The sequence below is a fragment of the Colius striatus genome, chromosome 6, assembly GCF_028858725.1.
Source record: "Colius striatus isolate bColStr4 chromosome 6, bColStr4.1.hap1, whole genome shotgun sequence".
Taxonomy (NCBI): Eukaryota; Metazoa; Chordata; class Aves; order Coliiformes; family Coliidae; genus Colius; species Colius striatus.
This window is the reverse complement of record NC_084764.1, coordinates 12,339,554-12,353,487: the sequence shown is the minus strand read 5'-3', so window position 1 is coordinate 12,353,487 and position 13,934 is coordinate 12,339,554. Positions and strand designations below refer to the sequence as shown.

Here is a 13,934-nt window from a genome sequence, read left to right as displayed (position 1 = left end):
AACTGAAGTGTACAGGCAGCAATCAATGTAAAATAAATTGATTTTATATGTAACACACATGACAAGCTGATACATGAACCGACTTACCCAGTAAACCCACAACTCAATTTTAAAAGGAAGATATTTTCATTTCAGGACGCAACCGCAAGTAAAAAAAAATAAAGCCATCTTATGACTGAACTTGACTTCTATTATCTTTGAATTTTTTTTATACATTGTCTTACGATTAAGACATTCTTGTTTAGTATATCATATAATTTATAATAATCCTCTACAGAACAATATAGTTAATTCATTATCAATAACTTTATACAGATACAGTATTGAAGCCATGTCTTCTTGCTTATTGTCAAGTAAAAAACAGCTTATATAGACTAACAAAAAAAGTTACATACCACAGTTGTAGCACACTGTGTATTGTGATGGATTAAAGTTTACAGTAGTGGCTTTTTGATCTTCAAGACAAATATACACAAAATACCATATAACAAACAAGTTGTGCAAAGTCAGGCTTAGGAGGAAGACTTAACTACCTCCTTTTTCCAGAAGTACTTTTTCCTGCTTTACTGCTGCTACTACCAGACTTGCTGGAAGATTTTGAAGAGAAGAGTCTTGTCATGAATTCAGAGACATCTGGCAGTTCATGGTTGGAATTCAGCATGTTCATTGACTGCTCCATTTCCTGCATGCAGAAATTAGATAATCTTAATAGGTCATTACAATTCTGTTTCAAAGGCATCAGTTAAAAGATCATATCAGAAATAAGTCACATTTTCCCAAATACTGTTTTACTATTTGTAGTCCTCCAAGGTACATATATTGCTACATATATTACACAACCACAGTCAAATGCCAAGCTACACACAGAAATGTAAACCCCCAAAACTAAAAGCACTGCTGTACAGAAAAAAGTAACCATGTCTTAAGCAGTCTTACAGGGTAACTACCTGATTATATTTTATTTAATTTTACAACAAAAAAACCTACTATTACTTCTTTTGAGCATTACTTTCCTCTATTTTAAAATATAAGCACTTTTTTTACATTTTCATATTTGTGTTCTCACGGACTTCACATACTTTTGTACTTTCAATCTAGTTTTATGCTAAATCTAGCATATTTTTGAAGCTGTTTGGAGTTATTAGATATTTTTATTGCTGTATGTTGTAACATCAAGCTATTAGCATATAGCAGCTAAGTTTTCTTTGTTTCATGAAAGGAAGGATTTTACTATGAGACCATATATCCAGTTAAGCTCAATGTAACTGTAGAGTTAAGTGTAGTGGCTCTGAGATGAATTAGTATGGTTTAAAACAAACCAACCAATCCTGAAGTACTTTTAATGCATACAACAGCTGAACTGCACATTCACAATGTGATAATACTCACAGTAATTGCCAATTGAGGTGAGATTGTTGACTTGCTCTTCTAGTTACCATTTGTAATTGATACAACTTTAACAGCTTTAAGGGTATAAGTGAGGCAAAAGCTGTTCTGGTAGCCTTTGTTACTATTGCATCTATGTTGCAGCTTTATTTAATGCCTCTGACACAGGCAGAGTTACTATAACTTTCTATAGAAACTAATACTGTGCTGATAAAAAACAATCTAACTTGAAAAATGTAATACAAGCTCCATATCCTCCACAAGCAAATTGATGTTGGATATGCAACTCAAGAATTTAATACCTGATCATCTAGAGAGTGCCATTACAACTGGGTTCTTAAAATTACCTTTTTTAAAGACAATTTAAATTATAGGCAAGATTCTCTCAAGTTATAATTTCTCCTTAAGTCATATCAGTCATCTAGTAAGAACTAAACTGTCAGAAGTTCTGATGGCTTACCACCACAATAGCCTGTCTGTGAACAGCGTCACATAAGTGAAAAACAGGAAGGATTTTTAAAAAATCCAACTTCCAAAGTTCAGCTTGATTTAAAGAACATTCCACAGATATCTAGTATATTTTCCTATCTCATTTTTAATGAAAATTAAAGCCAAAATGGATTAAATAGCTCTGATACAGTTTTTATAGGTTTTACTTTTAACAGAAAAAAAACCTCAAGACACCTATGAAGTACTACTGAAGACAGTGGTCATTTAGAGGAAAATAAGTTTAAAGTAACCAAAGCCCCAGAAAGCAGCCACCCAAGACAGACAAAGAACACTTCTAAAAATACAAAAGATTTAGCAAACACCTTGAAGCTCCATTTTGTCCTAGCCTTCTGCTATTCGGCATTTTGCATGACGAAAGGACAATAAATCAGGTAATTTAATTACTACATTAAGACTCCATATCATATATGCTACTGTGACATCTGGATTCAAGTCTTGTAAATTATGTGGTTTAGGTTGATGGATAAGAGAACCCCACATCACATTCTTCTCAACACACTTGACAATTTTTAGATGTCTAAAAATTAAGCACTAGATCGAAACATAGTGCAGAAATACACTGGAAATTTACAGAAGAAAACAGCCTTTGAGAAATTACAATCATCACTCCAAAGAAACTCCAGAAAACACCATTCCTATTGTAATTCTTTCAAAGGTGTGCCAAATTATTTAATTCTGTGTTGTGCTGCTTAATAGCAAATTGATGAGTTGGAAACATTAGAATTCATTGTTAGAATAGCATCACTGTATTAACTGAATAGAACACGTCCATTAAGACTCCCTTAGAAGTCCAGTTTTGTTTTTATTACTTTTCTGTACCTTAAAATGTCATAATCTTAGATCACTCTGTCTGCACCAATTGACCATACTTACCCGTCTCATGTCAGGATCGCTGGTGTTGACAACTTTAGGCAAAAGCACAAATATCAGTAAGGGTAGAACCATCATCATCACCTACATAGAAAACAGTGAGTTTTCTTCAGCTTATTTGTTGCTCCAGACATTTTCAGAAATACTGACATAAACCTTTTAGCTAAGCAGACAAACTCTAGAACTACTACATTCTGAGTCAGTAACAAGGTAACAGGAATTCACTTGTAAGGACAGAAACCTGATAAGGAAGTGCTATGTTTTAAATAACAGATTTCAAAGTTGGACAAACGCTTGTTACTTCTTTGAACTGCTATAATGTGTTGATCTCCACATTACTAGAACATCACATTGTCAAAGGAACCAGACTATGGACAATTTTCAGAGGACACACATTAAGAGAGCGGGTAGATGGGGGAGGAGAGGTCATAGAAAACTTTCTTGTTTGTAAACCAGTAAAAAAAAATTGAAGAAATAAACCAATCCTTTCAGAAGAGCAAAGTGTTCACATCTTTTCTCAATTACTTTATTCTCAGTGTTCTGAAGAACAGCTGTATTTGGATCCTTATTATATTTTAACCCTTGTACATACCATAGGGTTCATGAGGAAATCTGTCCATCCCCAAGATTCTCTCTTTATGAAGTATGAAGGAGGTCCAGAAGATTTCATTTGGAGTGGGTATGGCAGCCTCACAACTTCAGAAGTTTTGATGTAATTCACATATCTTGCTCTAATGAAAAAAGTGTAATTAATTAAACCCATAAATCTTTAACAAAACAAAATGACATTTCAGCAATAAACAAAACTATCTGCTAGGCAGTGTCATCTAGGCTTGTCTTTTCAGAAGCTGATTTTCCTCAGCAACATACTTTATGAAATCAAAGCATGCTTTACCTATTTTCCAAGCTAGCTATTAAGTAGACTAAAAACCTTGATATGGAGAACAGATCTGAAGATAAGAAACACGAGAACCATTTATTCAAATGTGACTTCCACAAAATAGTTTCTCTCACCTTGGTAGGGAGCAAGAAAAGCCAAAATATATAAAGAGAACATACTGTTTTGAACAGTGTAGAGTAGCTTCAACAGTTTGCTTGAGGTAAGAATTATTTACAAATGAAGTAAATATTAAGTGAATTACTTTCCATTTACCAGAACTGAATCTCAGTCTTTATTGTTTTATAAGGTCTTTCCACAGTTCTTCATGAGCATTCTTTGCTTGGGCCTAGTATTTAGGTAGTTACTTGGTACTATCATCTAACTTTGTCACTCTTCACATATTTTTCATTATTTACGAACATTTACCTACCTTGTTCAACTCCAGGGATGACTTCTGCCCATTACAAGAGAAATAATTTATTTCTTTTCAATTTTTCAGCAAACGCTCACCCATATAATGTCTCTCCGTCCTACAACTACCTATTTTCTTCAAAAGCTTTTAAGATTTTTCAAACACCGTTATTCACATGCTGCTGCTGCTTCTAAAAACTCCAGTATTGTTTTTAGGGAAAAATTTCCCTTCCCTGTTAAAAGTTTTTTCGTGCATCTCCCAAGTTTATTTCTCAATGTAGTTTTGACCTGTTTGACTGGTAGAAATGCCAGGCCTCCTGGGACTTTGCAGACATATCCCAGCAACTTACTTAACATTAAATTTGCTGCCTCTAGCCCTCTGGCATCAAAACTGCACCAAGCAAAAGCTTATGCTCACACTGTTGTGTCTTTTTCACCAAGTTCCTTCAACATTTACTACATATTAATTATTGCCAATGAGATACTGCCTAATTGAAGTATAAAATTAAAAAATTCATGTTTTGAAAAAAAAATCAAAGCACAAATAAATGGTGCTCTTATTGCTATAAACAGTGAGACTATAAACTGTTTGCATTGTTTTCAGTTTGACATTCCCATTTTTAACGTCCCATAAAAATACTGCTATGGTGTTTATCCTGATGTTTATACTCCTAAAACGTAAAGGCATCTCTTATAACATGCTGTAAAAGACAAATTTGAAGACAGAATATGTGTGTCAGCACAAAGAAAAATGAACTACAAACACATTCCTTTAAACATTACTGAATCACCTTACAAGATAGGATAGTCATTCTTCTGTACCACTGACTGAATAGTTTGCAATTAGAGACGTACAGTTACAGTTGTTAGAGAGATTGTGTATCCGTCTGGAAAAGCTAATGATGCCACAAAGGTACTGCAGGCTGGCAACTACCAGCATTTGCCAGTAACTGTGAGAAGTACCTTATGGAGGTGAAACAGCAGTATTTTAGAACTAGAATTAACTAAAATTTCATTGTGTCAGGTCTTGACAAAAAAAACAAAAGAGAACAAGAAAAACAAACAAAACAATGGTATTGACAAAAGCAGTTAACTGACTTATGTCTAGATTTTATTTCACAACAGCTACATATGAAAACTTTAAAGTGACAGGATTCTTTTATCCATTTCCTAATGTTATAAATATGGAAGGATAAAAGAAATCGGACGTTGGATTTTAAGAAACATGTTCCTAGAAGTGACATGAGAAGCTGAAACAGATGATCTGAAATGGAACATCAGATCTACAGCACTGTTTACATTACTTCTCATCTGGTGCTGTCACCCATACTTCAGAGATTATTACAGAAGCAAATCAGGAAAGGCTCACCTCATTTTCCCTTTTGAAGTTATGTCAACTCGCACGGGCTCAAATTTATGAGCCGGGGATATAACTTCCACTACGTAAGATCCCGAAGGTACATCATGAACCACAAAACTTCCATCTGTCCTGAAAAAACAGTAAGTTCCACTCCAGTTCAATATGCTCCAGTACATGAGGGGGTGCTTCATTTTTTTTTTAAAGAAGAAACTGTAATAGTAGTGTTACAGAAGGTATAAAAATTCAAATAACTTTATTGAATAGTTATTTTTAAGTAAAATGCATAAGTATCACAACTATGCAAAACTAGGCATCCTGGGTGAAGCCACTCCCAAAAAGTAGAACGTGCATGAGAAATTAGACATGATACGAAGAGCGATAATGAGGGGGAGTGTTTAAATTCATGCATCTACAAGCCATAAAACATCCAAAAACAATGCCGGGAGTGATTGTTTCAGAGGAAGAAAAGAGTTTGTTATATTAACAATTAGGCTGTTCGTTGTCCTGAACCACCATAACTTTCTGGTCCAGAGCAACACATAGTTAGTACCGTTCTGGTTCAAAACACCAAGTAACCAGTAGCTTAAATCAGTTAGTTGACCAAATGATTTTGAAATATACGAATATATACAACTTGTGTGTAATAAGGGACCAATCAATAAGAGTGATGTAATGTGTAAAAGTAACAAATAACCAATCAAGGTAAAGGATAAAGTTAATGAGTAAGTGGGCTTTTATGCATAGTAAAAAAGAACACAAGAATGTTGGGTATAAATGTTAACTTTAATGCTTCGTTGGACATTCTTTGGGAATGATCCCATGTCCTTGGTACATCGTCAAATAAAGGATGTCTCTGCTTATCTAACTTTGTGTAGATAACCTTTTTTTTCCCCAGCAGATTTGTAACAGTATAATTTCTTATTATAAATCTCAATGCAACAACAACCAAAAGGCAAATTTAAATGGCTCAGCACTTGTAATACCAAGGCCCTGTGTGCCACAACAGTACCAGAAGTTACCATGTACATTACAGATTTTCTCATGCACTCAAGCTATTGCCTTGCTGGATGAATCATTTAACAGACCAACTAAGATTACAAATTTTTAAGTTTAATATATTCAAACAATGGCAAAATTGACTTCTCCCTTCTGAAATTGATATGATTAAGTTTACCTTGCTGGAAGCAAAAATCCACAAAAATTGACATCCTACATAGCGTGGGTAGATATTTGAAATGACTTGCAATACACAAAAGTTGTGCTTTGTGCTTTTATTGCAACACAGAGATTTTTATTTTAATTGTTCCCTTTAGGACTAGCCCACATTGGAAAGATCTATCACAACAGTAAGGAAACTAAAAGCTTTGAACATGTACACAGAAGGGACTTTTAGACAGGCTACTTTTATTTTAAAATATGAAACTTCAATATTCAGTGAAAATGTAAGTAAAAGCATAGTCAAAAACTTCAGCACCATCTGCCATTAAAGTACAGAAGCTTGTAGTTTTCCTCTTACATGCTTCCAGAAGTTTCCAGGAGAAAAAAAAAAGTGTTCTCTACTCTTTTAAAATCAATATAAAAAAATCTCTCTCCTAAAAATAAGACTCATGATAAAAGTAGTTGTTCTAAGGGGGGGTGGGGGGGGGAAGGCAATAAAACCTGATACATTAGAAACTTGTGTGAGAAAAAAAATAAATGAATCCTAAAAAATAATTTTGTCCTCATTTTCTACACACAAATTCTCCCTTTCAACAACATACATCACTTATGGATCTTCCTGCCAGGAAGACAGAAGAATATACACAGTACTGCATAGGGGGCTTTCACTCATCACTTTGTGTGATCATTTCAACCCCTAAGAATGCTTACCCTATCCTGTACTGCAACTGCTATGAGCACGTGTCCCTAGAAAATTCCTTTTATTTTTTTCATTCTTTGTGGTATTATTTTGACAAAACTCAATTACCTCTTTTTTTCCCTAAAGATTTATTTATATAACAAAGCATATTCTCACTGCAAATCATAGAATCATAGAATGGTAGGGGTTGGAAAGGAACTTCAGATATCATCTAGTCCAACCCCCTGCAGCAGCAGGTCCACCTGACCAGGTAGCACTGGAACATGTCCAGGCGGGTCTTGAAGACCTCCAAGGAAGGAGACTCTACACCCTCCCTGGGCAGCGTGTGCTAGGGCTCCCTCACCCAAATACTGGTATCTTTTCAGAAGAAAAAAAAGTTTAATTTTATTACAGTGTGGAAACTAATCAGATTTATAAAAATGGTTGTAGAAGAGAATTGATTCTTGAAATACTCAAATAGCAGCTTTGCTGCACAAATAACTTCCTCTACTTGATAACCATAATGGCATCCACATTAATAATAAAATCTGCCTAAGAGATGCTGACAAATATATCTTCTGATACATCAAATACATTTTAATCTATCACTGAAAGCAAAGGATCCCTCTACTGAACCTTAAATATCACTGTTATTTCAGAAAACTGTTCTTTTTACCAGTTCTTAGTAAAGTTTACTGCCATCCAGTACTATGCTCACTACAAGTGATAAAAACCCAACTAACAAAACATGTTTTCTAAAATGTACTATGTTTATGGTACATTTATCAAACTGAGTAAGTTAATATTCCTTGCTTGTCTTTAAGTAGTAACAACATAATCTGACATGCCTACAAACAGACCTATCAAGTTAACATAATCAATAAAGCTCTAGGTTCCATTGTCATAAATATCGTATGTTCTTAGCTAAAACTACTTCCCTGTACTTCAGACAACATGATTTCCAAGTAATCACTTGGAAACTTACCAACTTCATGCTATTTATTACACTAGCTCCAAAATATGTCAAACTCCCATAGCTTGGTAGTACTGGCCTGTCAGGTTCTACATTGACAAGATTCTGTAAGTTTGCAAAACAAAATCTGTTGTGTTAACCTATTGACGGTTCCCAGAGTCAAAGTTTCAGTTAACTTTTACTGTAGAGGGAATAATAAAAATGACTGGTATAATTTATGAGATGGTACATCTTAACTGTATATAAAACTTTTTATTGTAATACATAATTTTAAAAGTAGCATATAAAGCTATATTAGAAATAACAAAAAGTATTTTAGAGGTTGCTTTAGAGGTTGGAACTATGAAATTAGTTATTTTTTTAAACGGAGGGCATTTTCTATGTCCTAATATCTCCAGATCCTTTGCTGATCTATAACCCACTACCACCTTACACTGAGCAAGATAATGTGATTCTTTACAGCTTCCAAATGCTTTTGTGTGATCTTGTGGTAAGCAAGCCTTGAAATAGCTTTCACTGGTAGAGGAAAAAAAAATTTCGACGGGCATTTTAACAGACAGCTCACAACTGTAACCCTCCACTGAAACAGACGTTTCTCTGGAATGAGTACATCCTTATCTAAGGCACGTGTCTTAAGTGGCAGAATATGAAGCCACAAAAGCAGAGAGCAAACCCTGTACTCCACAATTTAGGGCAAACGTTTGTTTTGTATTGTTTTGGTTTTTTTTTAATTGAAACTGAGTTTTAACTTTTTGCTCACTAAAAAGCTGTCTACCGCAGTCACCCATCTGACCCCGCCTGCAGGGCGCCGACAGCAGTGATACCTACAGCACGACAGGCCTGGCCTCTCCCAGCGCCTGACAAGCCAAGGTGCAAGTACGGCCCATGCGGGACGCGAGACGTTCCTTCCCACAGCCGTGCGCTGCCAAGCGCGACAGGGCCGCGAATTTACGGGGAGCAGGGCCGCGAATTTACGGGGAGCGGCCCCGCGCCGCCATAGCCGGCCGCCATCTTACGGAGCCATCGCGGGCAGTAATCGCCAGTGTGCGGCGCGGATGCCACCCCCCCGAGTGGCACCCGCGGCGCCGGTCTAAGCCCGGCGATGGACGTTTGCTTCCCCGCTGGGACCGATCCCCGCCCCCGCCCGGCCCGCCGCTCACTTCAGGAAGCCGACGTGCTCCTCCCCGTCCACCAGCACTCGGGCCCCCGAGATCCAGTCCTGCGGCTTCACCCCTGGCACCACGGCCCGGCCCTCGATCTTAAACCGCTCCCCGGGCCCGGCACCGCCCGGCGCCTCCGCCATCCCGACTGTCTCCGAGCCATCAGCGCCGTCGGGCAGCGGCGCCGCCAGCAAGCAAAGCAGGAGCAGCAGCAGCGGGCGGCCGGCCCCTCTCCGCGCCGGCGGCAGCCATGGCCGCAGCGAGCCGCCCGCCCCGCTCCGCGCCGCCATCGCGCTCCGGATCGCTCGCCTTCGCGCATGCGCTGAGCACGAGCCCGCGTCAACAGCTGGGCGCGTGCGCGAGGGCGGCGCGCCGCCAGGGGACGGCGAAGCGCGCGGGCGAGAGGGAGCTGCGGGACGCGGGAGGGAGCGGGCGCGGGGCCGCGGGGCCGCGGCGGCTGGCGGCGGCTCGGCCCCTGCCCCGGCCTCAGCACCTGCAGGTGCTCCAAAGCTGCCCGCCGCAGAGATCTGTCTGGTCTTGCAGGTGGTGCTCTTGGCCTCTAAAAGCAGCATCGTGGCTAAAAATGTTTGGCGGAGCTGGCTCCGGCTATGCAGCGATCTGGACCCTGTCTATTCTGCCCCTGTACACAGTGTTTCAACAGGTCGTTCTGGGCCAGATGAGAAACAGGAGTGGGTGTGAGAAAGGCGGGGAGGACTCCTCTGTTTTTCAGTTTGTGAGTAAAAGTAAGGACACAAATACGAACCCAAAGAAAATAAATGTGTACGAAGCACATGTATTTTCCTTAGTAGCAGAATGGATCCAGTTATAATTAAGGCAGCTTAAACTTAATAGCTACCACGCTAAGAGTAATAACCAAGGCTCTTCTAGGCAAAAGTTACAGTCAAGCTTACAAAAGGAAAAGATTTAAATTATCATTAAATCAAGGCCTAAAGTGCCATCTTTTAATCAATGTTTTATAGTGAATTAAAGAATTTACAGAAGTATCATATAGGACATAATGTATTAGCTAGAAAACATAGGCATAGCTAGAAAATCGCAAGAATACATTTGCAGCTCCTTAAGTATTTGAAATATTCGCTTTAAGAAATTGCTAACCTTATAGAGTCGCAAGAAGCCTTCATTGCAGAATATCTAACTCCTATTGTTATCCAGCAAGAACAGAACTTATCTTGGACCAATCAGAGTGAGACAAATGAATAAGCAACCACTCAAGGCTGGAGAAAGGCTAGTTCAATCTTGTCCTGTGGTTTGGACAAACACTAGGGAGCCACAAGACCACTGAAAGGAAGTGTGACGGAGGTGCAACCTGGGCAGGCTAAGGTGGGAGAATGAGCGGGGCTAATGAAGAAATGTAATGAATATGCATATCTAGTCTATATAAATGTAGAAAGTTTTGCTTTAAACGGTGCACATGCGGTGGAGTGATCCCCTATGTGCCCAGCGCTGCAATAAAGAATACATGCTTAATAGTCACATTGGCTATTGAGTCCTGACTGGTACTTTCCTGGCGTCAGTAGCACTGCAGTTTGGTTCTGATAAATAACTAGAACTCATTGACAGTACAATTCCATGAAAATCTTAGAAGGCAGGCACAGAGTTAAAAGAGCCAAGAAGCCTGTAACACCATCCCTGCCCCTGTTCTGCCTTGAAACATTATGTCCTGTAGTGTTTTATGTATTCCTTGTTATGTTGTAATTACATTTGCTTCCTTTTTACCTTTCTTAGTTATATCAGAGTTAATTACCAAACAGAGTTAATGAATCTGGTCATCAGCTGATCCTTAATAAGACCATTATGTTACATTAAGCATGACTTTTAAAGCATGTGTCACCCCACATGAGCAGGATAATGCGAATTACTTCTCTGGCAGTGATCTTGAGATGCCTCTGCTTTGGAGACAACCAGGAAGACATATGATTGATGAGGTTCTTCTGTGACATAAAGTCAGAAAAGCAAGCAACTTCAGCAGAATAGTACTGAACAGTATTAGAAAACAGCTTCTCTGAATGGAGTAACTTTGGGCATCACTTTTTTCAGTCTCTCTTAATGAAGGAAGTACTTACCAATAGAATCACTAAGCAGCAGGATTTATGTTAAAGCCAGAGACATGTTGCTAGTTTTATATACAGTTAGCAAAAAAATACTCTGCAAGGAACTGTATTAGTATGCTGTCAGACTACATAGAATGGGCACATCCTCCAGTTATAATCTAGATAAGACAGTTACTTGGTTTAAATCCTTGTGAACCCAAATAAAAGCTTACTTGTTCTTTCATACTCTAAGAAGTTTGTCTCTCTGTATCATCCTGCTAACAAAATGACAAGTTACTTTAAACAGCCTTTTAGCTAGAATCCCATCTTTACATAGAAGCCCTGACTTTGGGTGCAGCTCTCACTGTAGGTATGTCTTTATGTAAGTAAAGTTTGTAATAGCTGTATTGTCATGCACCCCTTTTTAATGTTAGGTAAACAGTCCCTTCTCTCATTTTGTAACTTGCCTACCAAGTTGTTTTATCACTCCTCCTCCTAAACTGGATAGGGGAGAGAGAAATATAACAAAGGGCTTGTGAATCAAGATAAGGACAGGGAGATCACTCAGCAATTAATGTCATAATTAGTGTCATGGGCAAAACAGACTCAACTTAGGGAAGAAGAGTTTTGATTTAATAATGAACAATCAGAACAGAACAGGGAAATAAAAAATAAAACCCCAATCTTAGAACACTTCCTCCCCTCCTTCCCCCCCCTCCCCCCCCCCCCCCCCCCCCTTCTTCCCAGGACTCTCCCTCCTCCCCCTCCTAGTGGCACAGGGGGTGGCAGTTACAGTTAGTTCATTACAGATGGACTTTGCTACTGCTTCTTCTCAAGGGGAGGCTTCCTCACACTTCCCGCTCAACAGTGTGGGGTCACTCCCCACGGGAGACAGTCCCTCATGAACTTCTCCAGTGTGGCTCCTTCCCATGGGATACAGTTCCATGTTGAACTGCTCCAGCACGGGGCCTCCCACGGGGGCAGCTCCTCACACCCTGCCCCAACATGGGTCACCCACCAGGAGAACAGTCCTTCAGGCACTGACTGCTTTAGCCTGAGTCCCTCACAGGATCACAAGTCCTGACAGCAAACCTGCTCTGATGTGGGCTCCTCTTTCCCCAAGACTCCCAGGTTCTGCCAGGAACTTGCTCCAGGGTGAGCTTCCCATGAAGTCACAGCCTCCTTCAGGCATCCACCCGCTCTGGTGTGGGGTCCTTCACAGGCTGTGAGTGGATCTCTGCTCCCCAGTGGCTTCCATGGACTGCAGGGGCACAGCTGCCTCACCATGGGCTGCACCACAGGTCACAGAGGAATCTCTCTTCCTGAGCCTAAGCACCTCCTCCCCTTCCTTCTCCACTGACGTTGGTGTCTGTGGAGATTTTTTCACATTCTCACTCCCTGAAGATGCTGCAGTTTTGCAACTGCACAGCAACTTTTTCCTCTTCTCAAATACACTATTCACAGAGGTGTTACCTCAGTCAATAATTGTCCAGGGCTGGGTTGGCTGTGGCATCCATTTCAGAATTGACTGGCATTAGCCCTATCAGCTACAGGAGAAGCTTCTGGCAGCTCTTTGTTTAAAGAAGCCACCCCTTTAGCCTCCTTGGCTACTAATCCTGGGCCAGGCAAAACCACTACATTAGTACATCATCTGGGAGATGCTACTTGGGTTTTTTCTGAAGTGAATTTCACTATTAGCAAAGATGCAACTGCAGATTTATGTGAAGTGAATCCCTGTTCAGAAGACAGATACAACTGCAGAGCAACAGTTTCAGTTTAGTTGAAACAACGAAAGAATTGCACCAACCTCCTGAAAGTGCAATCTGGGGTGACTTTCGTGTTTTTTAGCTATCTCTTCAATGATGGATTCATTCTCTGAGTAACAGCTATGTAGAAACTAGCAAGTCTCTTAAAAGTTCTACTCTGCTTACAAGCACATTCTCAGTTTTGTCTCAGTTACTTCCATCACTGTCGCTAATGCTACTGAACTGTCAGCCAGATGGATGAGAGCTGACAGTCCCTAATGGGTTGAACAGAAAGGTCTAAACTAATGTAATGCCACCACACTGATAACACTGAAATCCATATCTCCAGATTCTTGTAGTTTTTTGTTTCATGTACAAGGCAAAAAGCAGAGAAACCCATTAAAACTCTCTGAGCTCCCTAAAGGCAATATCAAAATCCATGAGCATCATAACTGTTTACAGAGAATCATGCAGTCTAGGATACCGATGGATACTCTTAAGAGAGATTTTTCTCCCCAGAGCACACAAGAAATTTACAAAAATAATAGCCTAACTTATTTTTGTGTTGAATCATTTTCAAGTTGGAATGCTAGAAAAGCTTCCTATGTTGGGGTTTTTCTTTTTTGTTTATAGTTCACCACTAGCAAAGCATTTAATTGACCTTTGAACATTTCAGTGCAATTGCTCTGAAAACTTTCTACAACGTTGGTAGCACCTTGGCTGGTATTTAAATATTTGCTTTTGAAAATCA

General features: G+C 39.4%; 1 protein-coding gene across 1 annotated transcript; it reads right to left on the bottom strand.

Moving 5' to 3' along the window:
* Positions 1-22: 22 nt before the first annotated feature.
* On the bottom strand, positions 23-9,692 carry EMC7 (ER membrane protein complex subunit 7). Its single transcript, XM_061998860.1, has 5 exons — positions 9,388-9,692; positions 5,427-5,546; positions 3,359-3,497; positions 2,770-2,850; positions 23-682 (listed from the first exon to the last, which is right to left on the bottom strand). The coding sequence occupies exons 1-5, from the start codon at positions 9,675-9,677 to the stop codon at positions 530-532; spliced, it is 783 nt and encodes a 260-aa protein (XP_061854844.1). The 5' UTR covers positions 9,678-9,692; the 3' UTR covers positions 23-529.
* Between the last annotated feature and the right edge of the window lie 4,242 nt (positions 9,693-13,934).

Excerpts from the sequence above, each read along its gene's own strand:
- EMC7 (XM_061998860.1), bottom strand. The coding sequence starts at position 9,677 with ATGGCGGCGCGGAGCGGGGCGGGCGGCTCGCTGCGGCCATGGCTGCCG. Across the intron at positions 5,547-9,387 it reads GAGCACGTCGGCTTCCTGAA|GACAGATGGAAGTTTTGTGG; the intron begins GTGAGCGGCGGG and ends CTGTTTTTTCAG. Across the intron at positions 2,851-3,358 it reads ATTTCCTCATGAACCCTATG|GTGATGATGATGGTTCTACC; the intron begins GTATGTACAAGG and ends TTTTCTATGTAG.